Raw genomic sequence first — 14,197 nt, forward strand, 5'->3', positions numbered from 1 at the left:
ATTATATATCTGATAATACTTAGGAAATAATTTAGATTGAGACTTATACATGAACGTGCAAATTTAAAAAATTATTCTATATTTTATAGGTAGCCAGTGCAAGAGAACAAGATATGGAAATATATGAGAAAAGAAAGGGGCACGAGCAACTATATGAGCAGCAGAGTTAAATGCTTTACTTAAAGGATAGAGTATAGAGTCAGGTAGACCATAGTAGAGCGAGTTACAATAATCAATCCTAGATAAGACTAACGAAGTAACAAGGAGAAGAGTAGGATCATCAAGAAAAGGCAAAAGTTTTTTTTTAATCGTTATTAATTTAAAAAAATGCATTCTGTGTTCATTGTGTATGTTTTTCTACAAATACAGCAGAAAAATAATAATTATTATTTAATATTTACACCACACAAAATTTAATTTATTAATAAATAATAGAAATTAATAGGATTATCAAATACACACAACTACAGTATTATATATTTTTATAGCATCGATATATAACTATATAATTATATATACATGTATATATGCATACCTGTTAGCTGCCACTTAACAGCATATAACATATAACATAATATAGCATATAAGCTTATAATAACATGCATACATGTCAGCTGCTATTTAAACAGCATATATCATATAACATAATATAACATATATCGCATATGCATACAGGCTTGCTGTACCCTCTCTCTTTTACGTTTATCTCTTTTTTAACGTGTGTATAATTGGCTTTTTAACGTTTGTATAGTTGGCATCAAAGATTGCTTATAAAATTATATAGGTCGGTCATTGTGGCTAAGTTCAGTCACATACTTATTGATGAGATATCGCCAATAAAATACCTCAAACGAAAAGTAAACTATAAAACTAAAAGTTAACATTTTAAAAAAAAGGACGAAAAATGTAATGACCGCTGAAAATTTTGTCATGAAACTTTCGTTAATTTGCTTTTTTTTTTATTTTACTGCAATTAGATTTATAATATTTATTTCAGGGACTTATGCATTACATTACCGTATATTACACAAGCTCGGTATATGTAAATAAACATAAGTTTTTTGTTGTAAGTTGATTATTTGTAAATAAGTAATATATTTTTTTTGTATGTTAACTAAATTAAATTCATTCAAACAGATACTCCTGCACTACCTGGAAGGCTGTAATTAACAAATCTTCCTCTTTTCAAGATAACTACTCCAAATAACTTCCACATAAATACATCTAACACATTTTCCTATAAGACAAAGCAACCATTGATTTTTAGATTGGGATTACCTTAGCAAATTCTTTTATTATACGCCCTGCTGGAGGCAAGAGCAACGCTGTCGTTGCACATTCATCAGAATCTGTTTTGGGAACTTGCACTTTTTCGTTTCATGATGTAGAATATTACACTTTTAATTTCAACAATTTAAAACATGTTCATGTTCACATGCGTTGTGTGTTATGCTTCGTTCAGCACGCATTCATACACCCCGTGTGTTGTTGATTCCTTTGCACTTTGGGAGAGTGCAATAGATCTTTAACCTTTTGAAAAGCAGAATGTTTCTGGGAATGGTTAGAAAGGTAGGGTTGAATTTATTCATGTACATTTTTTCACCAGTCCTAACTTTACAGCCTATCCAGGGTTTGGTTTACATGATTTTTTTTTTAAATTCCAAAACAAAACATTTGCTGTTGATAAGACATAGGAACATGACGAATGACGACACGCACGTATTTGTTAAATATTTGATTAAACGTCACGCCAGAGACGAGACTTGAATATGTCGATTTTTATTGTAAGTAGGCTATATGGTCGAATTATAACGATTTTAAATAAAACCAATTTGTTAACTTACGGTAGGTTTTTCTTAGAAATTTCTCGAAACATATTGTAAAGATGCTTACTTGGATGTTTATTTATTATTAGTCGAAGATGAAGGTTACTAATATATATGGAGGAAAGCTACATGTTACTGAGTTGTTGTTTATGTACGTTAATTTCAATTTAATATGATGTTAGTGGAGAACCAGAAAGATATTAAAGATGTTCAAAATATAAAAATGTTCATTTATTTGAGCAGTCAGCTGTCAGACGATCTTTAAATTGTAACACCATCTAATACATAATCGGATATTTATCAACTGACAGTGCTTAAAAGAATTTGTCATTCTTGTGAAAATTTGACATTACTGATAATATATAAAATGATAAATTTACAGCTCAACACTTAAAATAATAAAAAAAACTCAATTACCGTTTTTCAAATTTAATTAAACTGACATACACTACAAGTTTATTAGCATCAAAAAATAATAAAAGCTCTAAATGTATTTGATGTTCAATTGAAAAACCTTTTACGCTAACGCTAAGTGAAACATCAAAATATTGTTGAAGAGTTTGTAGAAGTTGGTTCTGTTCATCCCTTCATTGTGATGGGTGGCAGTCTCTTGTCTCTACTGGAATGGAAACGCATCCTGAGCTCTGGTCTGAGTACACGCACCGCTCTCGGCTGACCTCTCTTCCCAATTTCAATGCTTTCCAGGTAGTCTTCGGTCAATTCGGCGTTGTAAAACTGGTCATCATCATCTGCTGAACATTTGCTGTCAAGGATGTAGAGGAGGCAGAGAGCAGCAAGGAAAATACAACTTATCTTTGACATGTTTAGTGGTGAAAGAGTCAAAAATTCAAATTTATATTTATTGTTTCAATTTGAAGCGTAACAATATGCTAAATCAATTAATTACACAATTCATTAAATTAGTATCAGTTGTTATCGTGGTATCAGTATGAAAATGCGTGCGATTTCCTAATCTCTGGTCAGACGACTTATATAGGCGAGTTCTATTTGCTCTCGGAACGCAATACTAATTGGTTCGTTCGTCTCGCGAGATGCTGTCTAATTAAAAATTGTTTCTCGTGCAAATACCATCCTAAGCAATAATTACACCACTTTTTTTCAGCCGATACAACGGAATGAAGCAAACTCGTGTTTTAGAAATGTTATATAGCAGTTGAGAGTATAAATTATTTTGAAATTATGTAAAGTTATATAAATTAAAATAAAGTATGTTGGTGTAAATTAAATACAAATTCGCTAAAACGGTGAGTAAACGAAGTTAAAACTCAACGGTATAACTGAAGGTTGTGGTTGTATGTACTTGTGCATTAATCGAAGACTGAATAATTTATTGGAAGCTGAATGCGAAAGTTGTGGATAATGTTAAAACTATTTGCTCTAAATGTTGCTGACAGCAGCAGAAATGAATCAACCATTTCTGTTTCAATCTAATTCAAAATTGCAAATTCATCGACGCAGTTTTTTTTAAATAGTTCAAAAATGAAATAAATAATTCAAAATAATAAAAACAATTAAAAATTGAAACAGAAAACTTTACAGAATGAGACAAAGTTTTGATGGCTTATTTTTGAAATTTTTATTAAAATTAACACCGGCAACGACATCATGGCCGGTGTTACTGTTTCTAATATCAGAGTGACTGTTTGCGTTTTCTTCGTCGCATTTGTTGATGGATTTGTTGCAATCAGCACAAGAAGCTCGCTCATATTTGTCCTTCTGTATCTGGTGCAGGACTATCTGATAGGTTCCCGCAACGCTACTTCGACACTGCTTATTCAGAGCGTAAGTTATGTGTTCCTCCGAGATTCCCAGCTCGTACAAGCGGCGTCTTGTTTCTAAATGTTCCTCACTTGGATGCTCTTCAAGTCTGTTTCATGTTTTTTTTTAATTTTTGAAGTATAAAGAATCGTGTAACAATCATAATTAACATATGCATAGATTGATTGACCATGGTAACCATACTTTGGAATGGTTTCCAAGTTAGAAGGCGAAGACAGAGCTTTAGGGTAGTGACATCCGTTCATCCACTCCGTTCTCGTGATCTCATCCAGAGTCAATCTATCCGTTGGTTCCAGTCGCAAGATTGAGCGGATGAGGAACTGACAGGCTCCACTGACGTGCTCTGGGATCTCCATGTCGCAGTCATTTATGCATTTTTTGAGTCTTAAATTAGTTTATTGTTGTTTTGTAGTATTTCTAATTTAAAATTCTTCTAATAAGTTTTCAAAAAAAAATATTGATAAAAAAATGTCAAACAAGCGCTCCTACAAGCAACAAAGCTGCCAAACAACTACTAACATTCCAATCGTGTCCGCTCTGAATGGGAGATGGCCAACGACCACGAAATAGAGCAAAACTCCGAGTGCCCAGATGTCGACATACATGCCGTAGTAACTTGATTCGTTGAAGAGTTCTGGAGCGGCGTACGGTGGTGAGCCACAGAAGGTGCTCAGAAGTTGTTTCGGCTCGCAGTAGTTGCTGAAGCCAAAATCGCCAACTTTAACCGTTACTCGATTTGCGAAGAAAACGTTCTCAGCTTTCAAGTCTCGATGAATGATAGATTTGTTGTGCTATCAGCAAATACGTTATTAGATTAAAATTTACATTAAATATAAACAAGTCAAATAAAAATGAGTTTATAAAACTTTAGAATGTTTATAATATTTTAAATAAAATATATGAAGTGATTTTGTTAGGAAAGTAAGAAAGAACGTTATCCGCTATTGTTTACATTTAAGAACCTGAATTTCCTACGTGAGGTGATCCCATGTACCTCTCGTTGAAATTTATAAGGCACTTGTTATCAAATGTATGCAGGTACGATGTAAAAATATTTTGTTTTTCACAGATCAAAGTTTAAAAAATTAAAAAATGAGAATATCGTACTTGTGGATTTAACTATTAAATTTAAAAACTTCAGCAATTGGCTCACAAGTAAGTAAATATTGATATATCTATACTGCCAAAGAAGATGAACATGATTCTTTGCGCTAGATGTAAATGTATCAAAGAATTTAACAGACTACATGATGTTGCTTTTTGAGCAATAAGTGTTTAACTTAATATTGGAAAGACATTCTGCCTAGGTAGGCGGCTTTTTTTACTGATCATAGAATCGATAGAAAGCAACTTTTTTGTAAAAATTTAAAATAAATTTTTATTTTTTTTTTTTAAATCAAAATATTTGTGTTTCAACTAAAGAAGTCATGAAATATTGAATTTTAAACACAAACGTATATTTGAAAAACGAACCATGTGTTGAACGGCCGATATAATCTGAGCAAAAATCATCTTGGCTTCATCTTCAGGCAGCTTTCCGTCACTGCTGACTCTCGTGTATAGTTCTCCTTCACTGGCGTACTCCATTATGATGAATATTTTAGAAAGCGTTTCAATCATTTCGTAGAACCTGATGATGTTCGGATGGTGCAAACTCTCCATGGTCGATATTTCCCGCGATAGCAGACGTCGAACTTTGTGCTCCATTCGAATTTTGTCGAGGATTTTGACGGCAACTTTATCTGTTAGTTTTTTAATGAGGGCCATTGATGTTTTATAAATAAGGTGATTGAGACGAACATAGGTTCATTTGTACAACAACGTTAGCAACTATAATAACAAACAATTCAACTATTATATCGATTAATGTTTAAAAACACTTACTGTGTGTCAGGAGGTGAGTACCGAGTCGAACCTGCGAGAAATTACCTGAACCGATTTGTTCTTTTAACCGGTAGAAACCTATTCTGCGACCGAGCACAATATCTTTCATGCATTGTTGGTTGTGAAGAGATTCGTACGATAGTCGTTCGTACAAGTTTGTGCAACTCTTATCAACTCTCTCCAGCTGGGGATGATCGGAATAGTGATGTGACGTTTTCGTCGGTAAATTATCGTAATACGAATTACTTGAGGCCTCGTTCGAAATCGGTTCAGAAGTCGCCATATTTTCTCGGTTGGATTTGTTTAATAATAATGCTTTCAAATTACCAGGAACCGGTTCTGATAAAAATTTTGTCAATTTTCTAGCAACTTCTTTTGGAGAAAATATCTGATTTATCTCGTCGTTTTCATTAGCGGACGAAGAATTAATTGCTGTAAAATGCCTGCATCTTACAGCGCTCTTGTTAGCAGTTTCAGTTTTACTGGTCTCTTCGATTTCAGCTGAATTAATTTTGTCAGATGGTTTTGATGATGTCGACGAGTTGTATATATTGCCACGTTCGTTCATCGCTGCATAGAAGGAAGTCTTTTTTTCTGGACGGAAAACATAGGAGCTGAAAATTTTAATAAGAATTATCCAGAAAAACAAACGGGTAGCAATTAAAAAATGATTCCATCTTCTTTTCTTTTTTCAGTTTTTTTAATACTTGTGCTTCATATTTTTTGTCTCATCCATTCTTTGTTTCTTTCAATCATTCATGTGATTTTTACATTTGTTGGACTTTAATTGAAGCTGTTTTCTTATTGAATGTCGTGACTGAAGGAAAAATTAATTGCTACAAAGCTGCTGATGACGATGATGACGGTGATGGTGACGATGATAGTGATAGAGATGAGGAAGATGAGGATGATGATGATGGGGATGTTGATGATGATGGTGATGATGATGACGCTGATAAAGGTTACACGGTGCTGACGAGCAAAATTGCATTCAAGTAAATGTAAATGATTGAAAAAAAGTGATACCAACAAATATATTAATTTAAAAAATTAATTTAAAAAAATATTTAAAAAATGAAATAAACACCAAGCCATTGAAGTGTCATCAAACAAATGCCACACCTATCTGCATATTATAGTCATTCACTTCACACACATACACACACGCACATCATAACAAAATCAATATGAATATCTTAGTGAACATATATTATTTGTATTTGTTTGTGTGTGTTTGTTTGTTTGTGTGTGTGTATGTGTTGTGTGTGTGTGAAGAGAGGTTGTGGTGTGTATGTGTGTGTGTGTGTGTGTGTGTGTGTGTGTGTGTGTGTGTGTGTGTGTGTGTGAAGAGAGGTAAATGAAAAAGGTTTTTCTTATAAAAACAAGTGTCAAACGATTATACATACATATTTACATAAAAACTGTATGCATGCAGTTTGTGCGTGCATACAAGCATACAAATACGTGTGTATACATACATATATACATACGCGTATGTATACATACATGCAAATATGTATACATGTTTATAATATGATCAAAGCACATATATGAGGACTACTTCTTAATGGACGGAACACACCTGCAGAATAATATGAGGAAGCGAAAGAGAAAAAAAAATTTTTTCATCCGTCTATCCATCGATCAATGAAAAATTCACTTGTAAATTTTTTACCTAAAACCTTTCTTAACGATGATGACGACCACAAAAATGCTAAAACCAGTTCCACAATTTTGTTGTAGAAATGAAAATTTCATCCATTTCATTAAAATTTAAGAACACTGAAGAATTTAAAAGACATTTATTTCACTCATTTATGTTATTGTGTTATTTTTTGTGTTATTTACTATGTTATTTCTCGTTTTATTGGAGTCAACCCTAAATAAGCATTTATTGCTAAGCTGACTCTTTCACTTTATTTTTTGTGAATAAATGGAATTAAAAAAAACAATAACGATATTAAGGCAATGTTGAATTGTGTGTCATTTTATGTAATTACAGTTAAACATTTTCATGAGAAAAATATCAGTAATATTATTTAGAGTTGCAGTAGTTGCAATAATAATAGTACTGATAATAGTAATAATAAAACAGCAGTTGCAAGAGTATTAACATTAACGGAAGTAGTATTAGTAGTACTACTTGTAGTAGTAGTAGTAGTAGAAGCAGTAGCAGCAGTAGCGGGAACCTTTACATTTCTACTATAAAAACTTAAGAACTATGATGAAAATATAGATATGTCCAGGTCCACGTTTTAATCTATGTGAAGAGTAACAATTGCATATGTTTTTGATAAGAAAATGGTAAAAAATGTAGATTGACCAAAGCATTTTTTAGCGAACTAGTTACTGCACATAATAATATATGTTTATATTGCAATTACATAGTGCAGCAGTTACAATGATGTAGTAAGATTATATAATCTTCAGAAAGCATCATTAATGCAAACTCCATCCATCTAGGTTCTCGCTAATTATCTATTGATATCTTTCAGATGCAGTTTACTTGCGCCGCAATGAAATGAAATAACTCATACAAACAAATATGTGATTGGGTTCGAGTTTGAGAGAATAATAAATAAAGTTTAATAACCAAATATATAAACAGTTAATCAAGTAATTTAATAAACGAACCAGCAAGTAAATGACGAACAGATCAAAAAAAGGAACGAACCAGAGAACGAAAGAACAAATTAACAAAACAGGATTAACTGATTAAGTCAAGCCACACATACAAACGCACATACAAACGCAAATGAAAACGCACATACAAACGTACATGCAAAGATGCATGAGAGCACATGCAAGCACACGGAGAGACATACTTCATAATCTGAGGCATCCCTATCGTGTTGCCATGCCAACCATTCCATCATGATCAATAACAATCTCGTAAACTCTGCCAGAATTATGTGCTGCATGAAAATGCTTAATTGCGTATAAACAATTAAATTATATATACCTATATACATGTATACTCATATATATATATATATATATATATATATATATATAATGTATATACGTATATATATAATGTATATACATTTGGGTTAAGACTGACGTAGATAAAATTGTTAAGAAATATCACTGCATTTTCAGCTTTGGTCAGTTAATGGTTCAAGTTCATACCATTTTTACATCATCATTTTTTAACTTTTTTATATAAAAAACAAAATTTTCACCAATGTTTTTATTCATTTGATCTTATACAGAAGAAGTTTTTTTTGGATAATCCTTTACCATTTTCGATGGAGTATGTTAGGAACTATTGGTTGTATCTTATATGTGCTTATATCTCTGCGTTATTACTTATGTATATATATATATATATATATATATATATATATATATATATATAAGCATCTGCGTGTGTTTGTGTGTTTGTGTGTGTGGTGTGCATGAATGCGTTTTCCAGTTAGTGAGAATATGAAATATGAAAAACGAAATATAAAAACTCTTTCTCATAGTAAAAGATAATAAAATTTGTAAAAATAAATTTATTTCTTTGACAAAACAATGCACAGTAAGCCTTCGATCAAGCGTTACTGCAAATTTGAATAAATTTATATGTTATGATTTAACTATTTTAAGTGTTGAAAATGGAAGTATTTTATAATTAAACGAACTCTGTCAGTTTAATTCAAAGTCGTTGAAGAGGATGTCCTGTTTTAAGAATTGATTTATTTTTCAGTTTTCTTAGTTTGATTTAATTTGATAAAATAAAATTTGCAAAAAGTCAGCAATAGACAGAGAGGAAGATTATCTGATAGTGAAGAAAATCTTCGCAGTTGTCTAGCCGGACGGAGGTAGTGCCTTGGACCTGTTTGTTGGTCACTCGAAATGCAATGTTGAATGAAAAATTTGGCTCTGAGTTAAGATAATCGGTGTTGCGTCAGCAAAATATATTTTCTATTGTTTGCAATTTTAACAAAAATCACTGCTGATGATTTTTAAGCTAAAATAATATTTCATTCAGATGACAAATATTACAAAATGTGGCTTAGTGAAATGTGATTGAAAAAATAAAATTAATGCTTAATGAGATGAATAAATGTTTTCTTTCGTAACGACAAATTTTTAAAAAGTTTGAGAAGTTTTTTCATGTTTTGAATTCAATTTTAAACACCAATGATTCATTCATTTACATTTTCGAAACTTTTTTTTTGAACAAAATTATAAAAATTATTTAAACAGAAGCACACGACCAATCAAATCATTTTCTTTTTATTTCATGATCAATCAACTTCACCCAAATTAAAATAAATAGAAAAGGTTTTTACTCATTTTTTACTCATTTTTTACTCAAAGTTAAATTATCAAAAATTGAACTATAGCTTATAGATTTTATTGTGTACTGATTTCACTTACCAAGTTAACAATTTTGCACGTTCGTATAGAAATCTTAAATCCCTAGATTAGGATATATATGGTGCCAGTTTAATCTTCGCTAAAAAGAGATGCCCATGCTCACCTCTCATACTCTAATTTCACAAAAACTTCAGACAAGTTAACAAACATTCGAGATAATGACCAATTTAAAAAATACTATGGATTTATATGGATTTTATGGTTAGGTTTAACTGAAAGCTCGTGTGTTGATGTGTTTTTGATGTGTTGTTTTATTTTTAAACAAATTTAGAAAGGATTTGACAGAAAGGACAAAGATTAAATCTCTTTTTAAAACCCCTTACAAACGCCTTCAATATAAAATAAACATCATTTACAATCAACAGATCAAACGAACAAAAAAATGAATTCATCAAAAAAGAAATAAAAACAAAACAGAGAAGTAAAAATTGAAAAGATGAAAAATAGTATATTACAAAATTACTTATGATAGAGCATTAGAATTATAATTTATAAAACATTCAGTTAGAGATTTATTAACTAAAACCAAAGAGGCGAAAACACGAAAGCAACGGGATTACGAGGTCAGAAAATTAAAAACCTACAATGTTAAATACCGGAATTCTGAACAAACAACAGAAACAAACTTTAAAATATTGTTCGTTCTATAGAGGGCGAAAGAAATCAATAATTGGCGGAAAATTAAAATAATTAGCGCAATAAATTTTGGTTGGACATGAACTTTTGGCAAACCTACGCTGATTTGGATGTTGGACCTCTCAAAATGTTCATTTTGTCGTTTCCAGCTTTCTTTCGGCAAACAGGCAACAAACAGTTTGGGATTTGAACACAGGTAAGTAAGATTTACGAGTTTTGAGTGGCCGCCAACATACGCAACACATAAAGAAACCGCTGCTGTAATCGAAGAGAAGGGGTGCACAGTAGGGCCCCAAGCAGAGAAGATTTTTCTAAACCGCAACCACTCGCATCCGCATGATTAAATGAATGATTGAATGATTGGTTGAATGAATGAATGAGTGAATGAATGAATTAATCAATCAATGATTCAATGAATTAATAGAATGAATTAACAAATCAATTAATGTATGAATAATTTGAAAGATTGTGATAAAATGAACGAACGAATGAATGAAAAAAATCAAAATCAAAACTAAACCTTACTTTGAAAATCGTCGTTACTGAAATCCATTGCACCGACCCCCAAATGTCATCCGAACTGCAGAGTGTCATTCGAACAGCCAACGAATTGATTCTCCCTACACCACAATCATCATGCATAAATCATAATGAGACAACCACCTGAAACGTGCTGACTCTCAACACAGCCCACCTCTCATCGTTCTGTAGACAAATATTTTTTTTTATTGGCGTAGTATTAAATTAATGTTAGATCTTAGAAACAAAAAATTATAAAATGAAAATAATGGCAAATAAATAATATTTTAAAACAATAAGGAGAGTAAAATGTAAAAAAACTTACCGTCGTCCATTCGACAAAGGCAGAATGATGAATGCCTTCCGGTTCCTACGTTGTCCTCCAAAACTGGTGCCAGTCATCTTCGAGATTGTTAGTTGTTGAAACACAGTCCGTGTTGAGATAGAAAAAGAAAAAATTCTCATCAGAAAGTTTGGCGGTGCCTGTATCTCAAATTGCTTACTTTATAAAAATAATCCTATCTACCTATTCAATTACCTTAACTAATCTATATTAAATTGTTAATGGTACGATAGTTGAAAGTTGAATGTCCTCCTTCATTCTTCCTCCTTTGCACAGAAGTTCACCGACAGCCAGGGCACCGGATAGTAAACCATTGCCGTGCCGATAGTAGACTATTGCCGTGTCGCATGGTAAATCATTACAGTGCAGATAGTAAACCATTGCTGTCCGGCACGGCACACCACTGGTCACGTACTTTGAAATTCAGAGTCAATCGGCTATCGTACTCTCAACTTACCTATTCATTACAATTAAGCTTACCTAAAATTACAAAATTCAAGAGCCCAATTCATTTGCCATTGTTTCATTGTCTGCCAAACACGCCTACATAATGCCTTGGGCAAACCGCAGAGACAAAATCAGCAAAACGCAAAATCCGCGGAGTTTTGAGAATTTTTTTGAAACCGCATTGCGGATATTCGCTTGAGGCTCTAGTGCACAGCTGTGCTAGTAGATAACAGATATAGCTACGATTTACAATTCTTCCAGCATTCTTTCAATAAAAATTTAGGTTCATAATTTTTAAAAATATGGCGTTTATTATGTTTCCCCAGAATGTAAAAAAATATTCTGTAGAGTGGATGAGAGAGCGGTGTCAAGATAAATAAACCAATGAATAAAATGAATTAATTAATTATGGAATGTTGCGAGAAGTTTTATATTTTATAAAAAATTAATGAATTTAAGATTAAAAAGTCGAACGCTCGTGTTAAAATAAGACGAATAATGAATGAATGTTTGAACGGATGGATAAATGAATGAATAAATAACAAGAGGACGGCCGAACGAACAAATGGACGAACTTCTAAGTGAATTGAAGAATTGAATTAATTTGCACCAGTCTCAAATTAGTTTCCTAATAAATCTTAATTAAAACTTTTCCGTTACACCATAACCCTAACATGCAACCAACAAATTCAACATACAATCATTTACATAATTGATTTTTTTTATATTATGTTAAAATTTTATTAGCGAATGTTGCTAACAATCTAACTATGTAAATAAACAAATAATTAATAAGATAATTAATTGAACTAGGAAGCGAGCTCAACTAATTAAGCAAGATAATAATTAATAATAACAAGAGTTAACAATTATTCGTACGAACAGCTGCTATAATGATAAATAATATTAACCAACTCAACCATTAAATCTACAGGCTGTGGCAGACATATAATGATGCCAGATACTATGATTCTTTTGCAATTATTTATTATTGGTAAGTGCAGAATTGATTTATATCAGGACAGAAACACGCATACTCACTAAATGTTTATACAATTAGTTTATATACATATATATATATATATATATATATATATATATATATATCTATAAATCTTTGATTTTTGTAAAAGGTTATGTGCCAGATGTTTTATTCTGGTTTAGGAAAAGTGTTAGTATCCGTGTTAATCGACTGGAATTAAATTGGGAATAAAATCTGTTGTTAGTTGGTTTCGTTGATTCTGTTTATTTTTTAATTCATTTTTTGCGACTGTATGCTGACATTTGTATTTAGAAGTATTCACAATATGCCACCCGCACTTGCAGATTCATTTTCGTATTTGCTGATTTCGTATGAAACTTAAACCCACCAAACATTAATTCTCAATATCTTCATCTCTAAAATATTACGAATTTACATCTTACAACAGCATAATCATCGTCATCGTCATTATCACAAACATTCTTTATTTTTTTTCATCTTCATCATCCTTTTCATTACTCAAAAAACATCAATCAAATCTCCAGGAAAACTTTTAGAAAAAATGTCTCACAAATGGAAGAATGGAATTTTTGGCTGCTTCAACGACTGCAGCATCTGCATCCTTAGCTTCCTCATCCCATGTTACATCGCTGGAAAGAATGCGAAGGGAGTTGGAAGAAGTTGTTTGATCTTCGGTTGCTTGTCCATACTTGAGCCAATCGGATGCCTTGCCAGGAGTGTGATCAGGCAGGACATCAGGACAAAGCACAACATTGAGGTTGGACTTTCTTCAGTTTCTTTCATTTGGTTGTTAGTTATTTGTTTGTATGTTTGTTTTTTTTGTTTTGTTATTGCAAGCGAGAGAATGAAAGTAGTTTGTAAGGCATGTATTTGTTGATTTGAAAACAAATTATTAAATTCTTAAATGGTACGATCATAATATGATATGATTCAACCGTCATTAAATATTTCAATTATCCTTTCATAAAATGATTCATTCATCAGATAATACGTTTGACTGAGTACGTGGTTTTCAAACAACTAACACATGTGTGATTCTACAATCGTTAAACTTATATCGCTCAAATATCAAAACACATAATTTGCTTGATGAAGTCTTGTAAAAACGTTTATCTACAAATTAACAAAAGTCTTCTTCATTAAGTAACCAACAAATTAAACCGCAAATCAAAACCAAATTTTTACCCTTTAAAAAAGAATCAAACAAACATTACCAAAAAAAACACACATGCAAGCAACCTACCACAAAATAATATTTAACCAACCAACCAACCAACCAACCAACCAACCTACCAACCTACCAACCAACCAACCAGGGTAACTTATGCTGCGACATGCTGTGCCACACATTCTGCAGCTGCTGTGCTC

General features: G+C 31.9%; 3 protein-coding genes across 3 annotated transcripts in view; 2 read left to right on the forward strand and 1 right to left on the reverse strand.

The window, feature by feature from the left end:
• HELRODRAFT_159432 (hypothetical protein) overlaps positions 1-170 on the forward strand; it is a gene marked incomplete at both ends in the record, with an annotated part of 2,641 nt that extends 2,471 nt beyond the window's left edge. The window contains one exon of the mRNA XM_009011316.1: positions 90-170. Coding sequence (XP_009009564.1) covers positions 90-170 — 81 coding nt within the window. The remainder of the gene's footprint in view (positions 1-89) is intronic.
• Positions 171-3,554: 3,384 nt separating this feature from the next.
• Positions 3,555-5,661, reverse strand: HELRODRAFT_132363 (hypothetical protein; the record flags this gene model as incomplete). The annotated part of the gene is made up of 5 exons (XM_009011317.1): positions 3,555-3,714; positions 3,810-4,010; positions 4,146-4,417; positions 5,100-5,368; positions 5,511-5,661. Coding segments are annotated over 5 exons (1,053 nt in total), but the record flags the coding sequence as incomplete, so codon positions are not given.
• Positions 5,662-9,970: 4,309 nt separating this feature from the next.
• Positions 9,971-13,864, forward strand: HELRODRAFT_188008 (hypothetical protein; the record flags this gene model as incomplete). Its single annotated transcript, XM_009011318.1, has 4 exons — positions 9,971-10,019; positions 12,761-12,820; positions 13,354-13,586; positions 13,814-13,864. The coding sequence occupies 4 exons, from the start codon at positions 9,971-9,973 to the stop codon at positions 13,862-13,864; spliced, it is 393 nt and encodes a 130-aa protein (XP_009009566.1).
• Between the last annotated feature and the right edge of the window lie 333 nt (positions 13,865-14,197).

This window comes from Helobdella robusta (genome assembly GCF_000326865.2).
Source record: "Helobdella robusta unplaced genomic scaffold HELROscaffold_1, whole genome shotgun sequence".
NCBI classification, from domain to species: Eukaryota; Metazoa; Annelida; class Clitellata; order Rhynchobdellida; family Glossiphoniidae; genus Helobdella; species Helobdella robusta.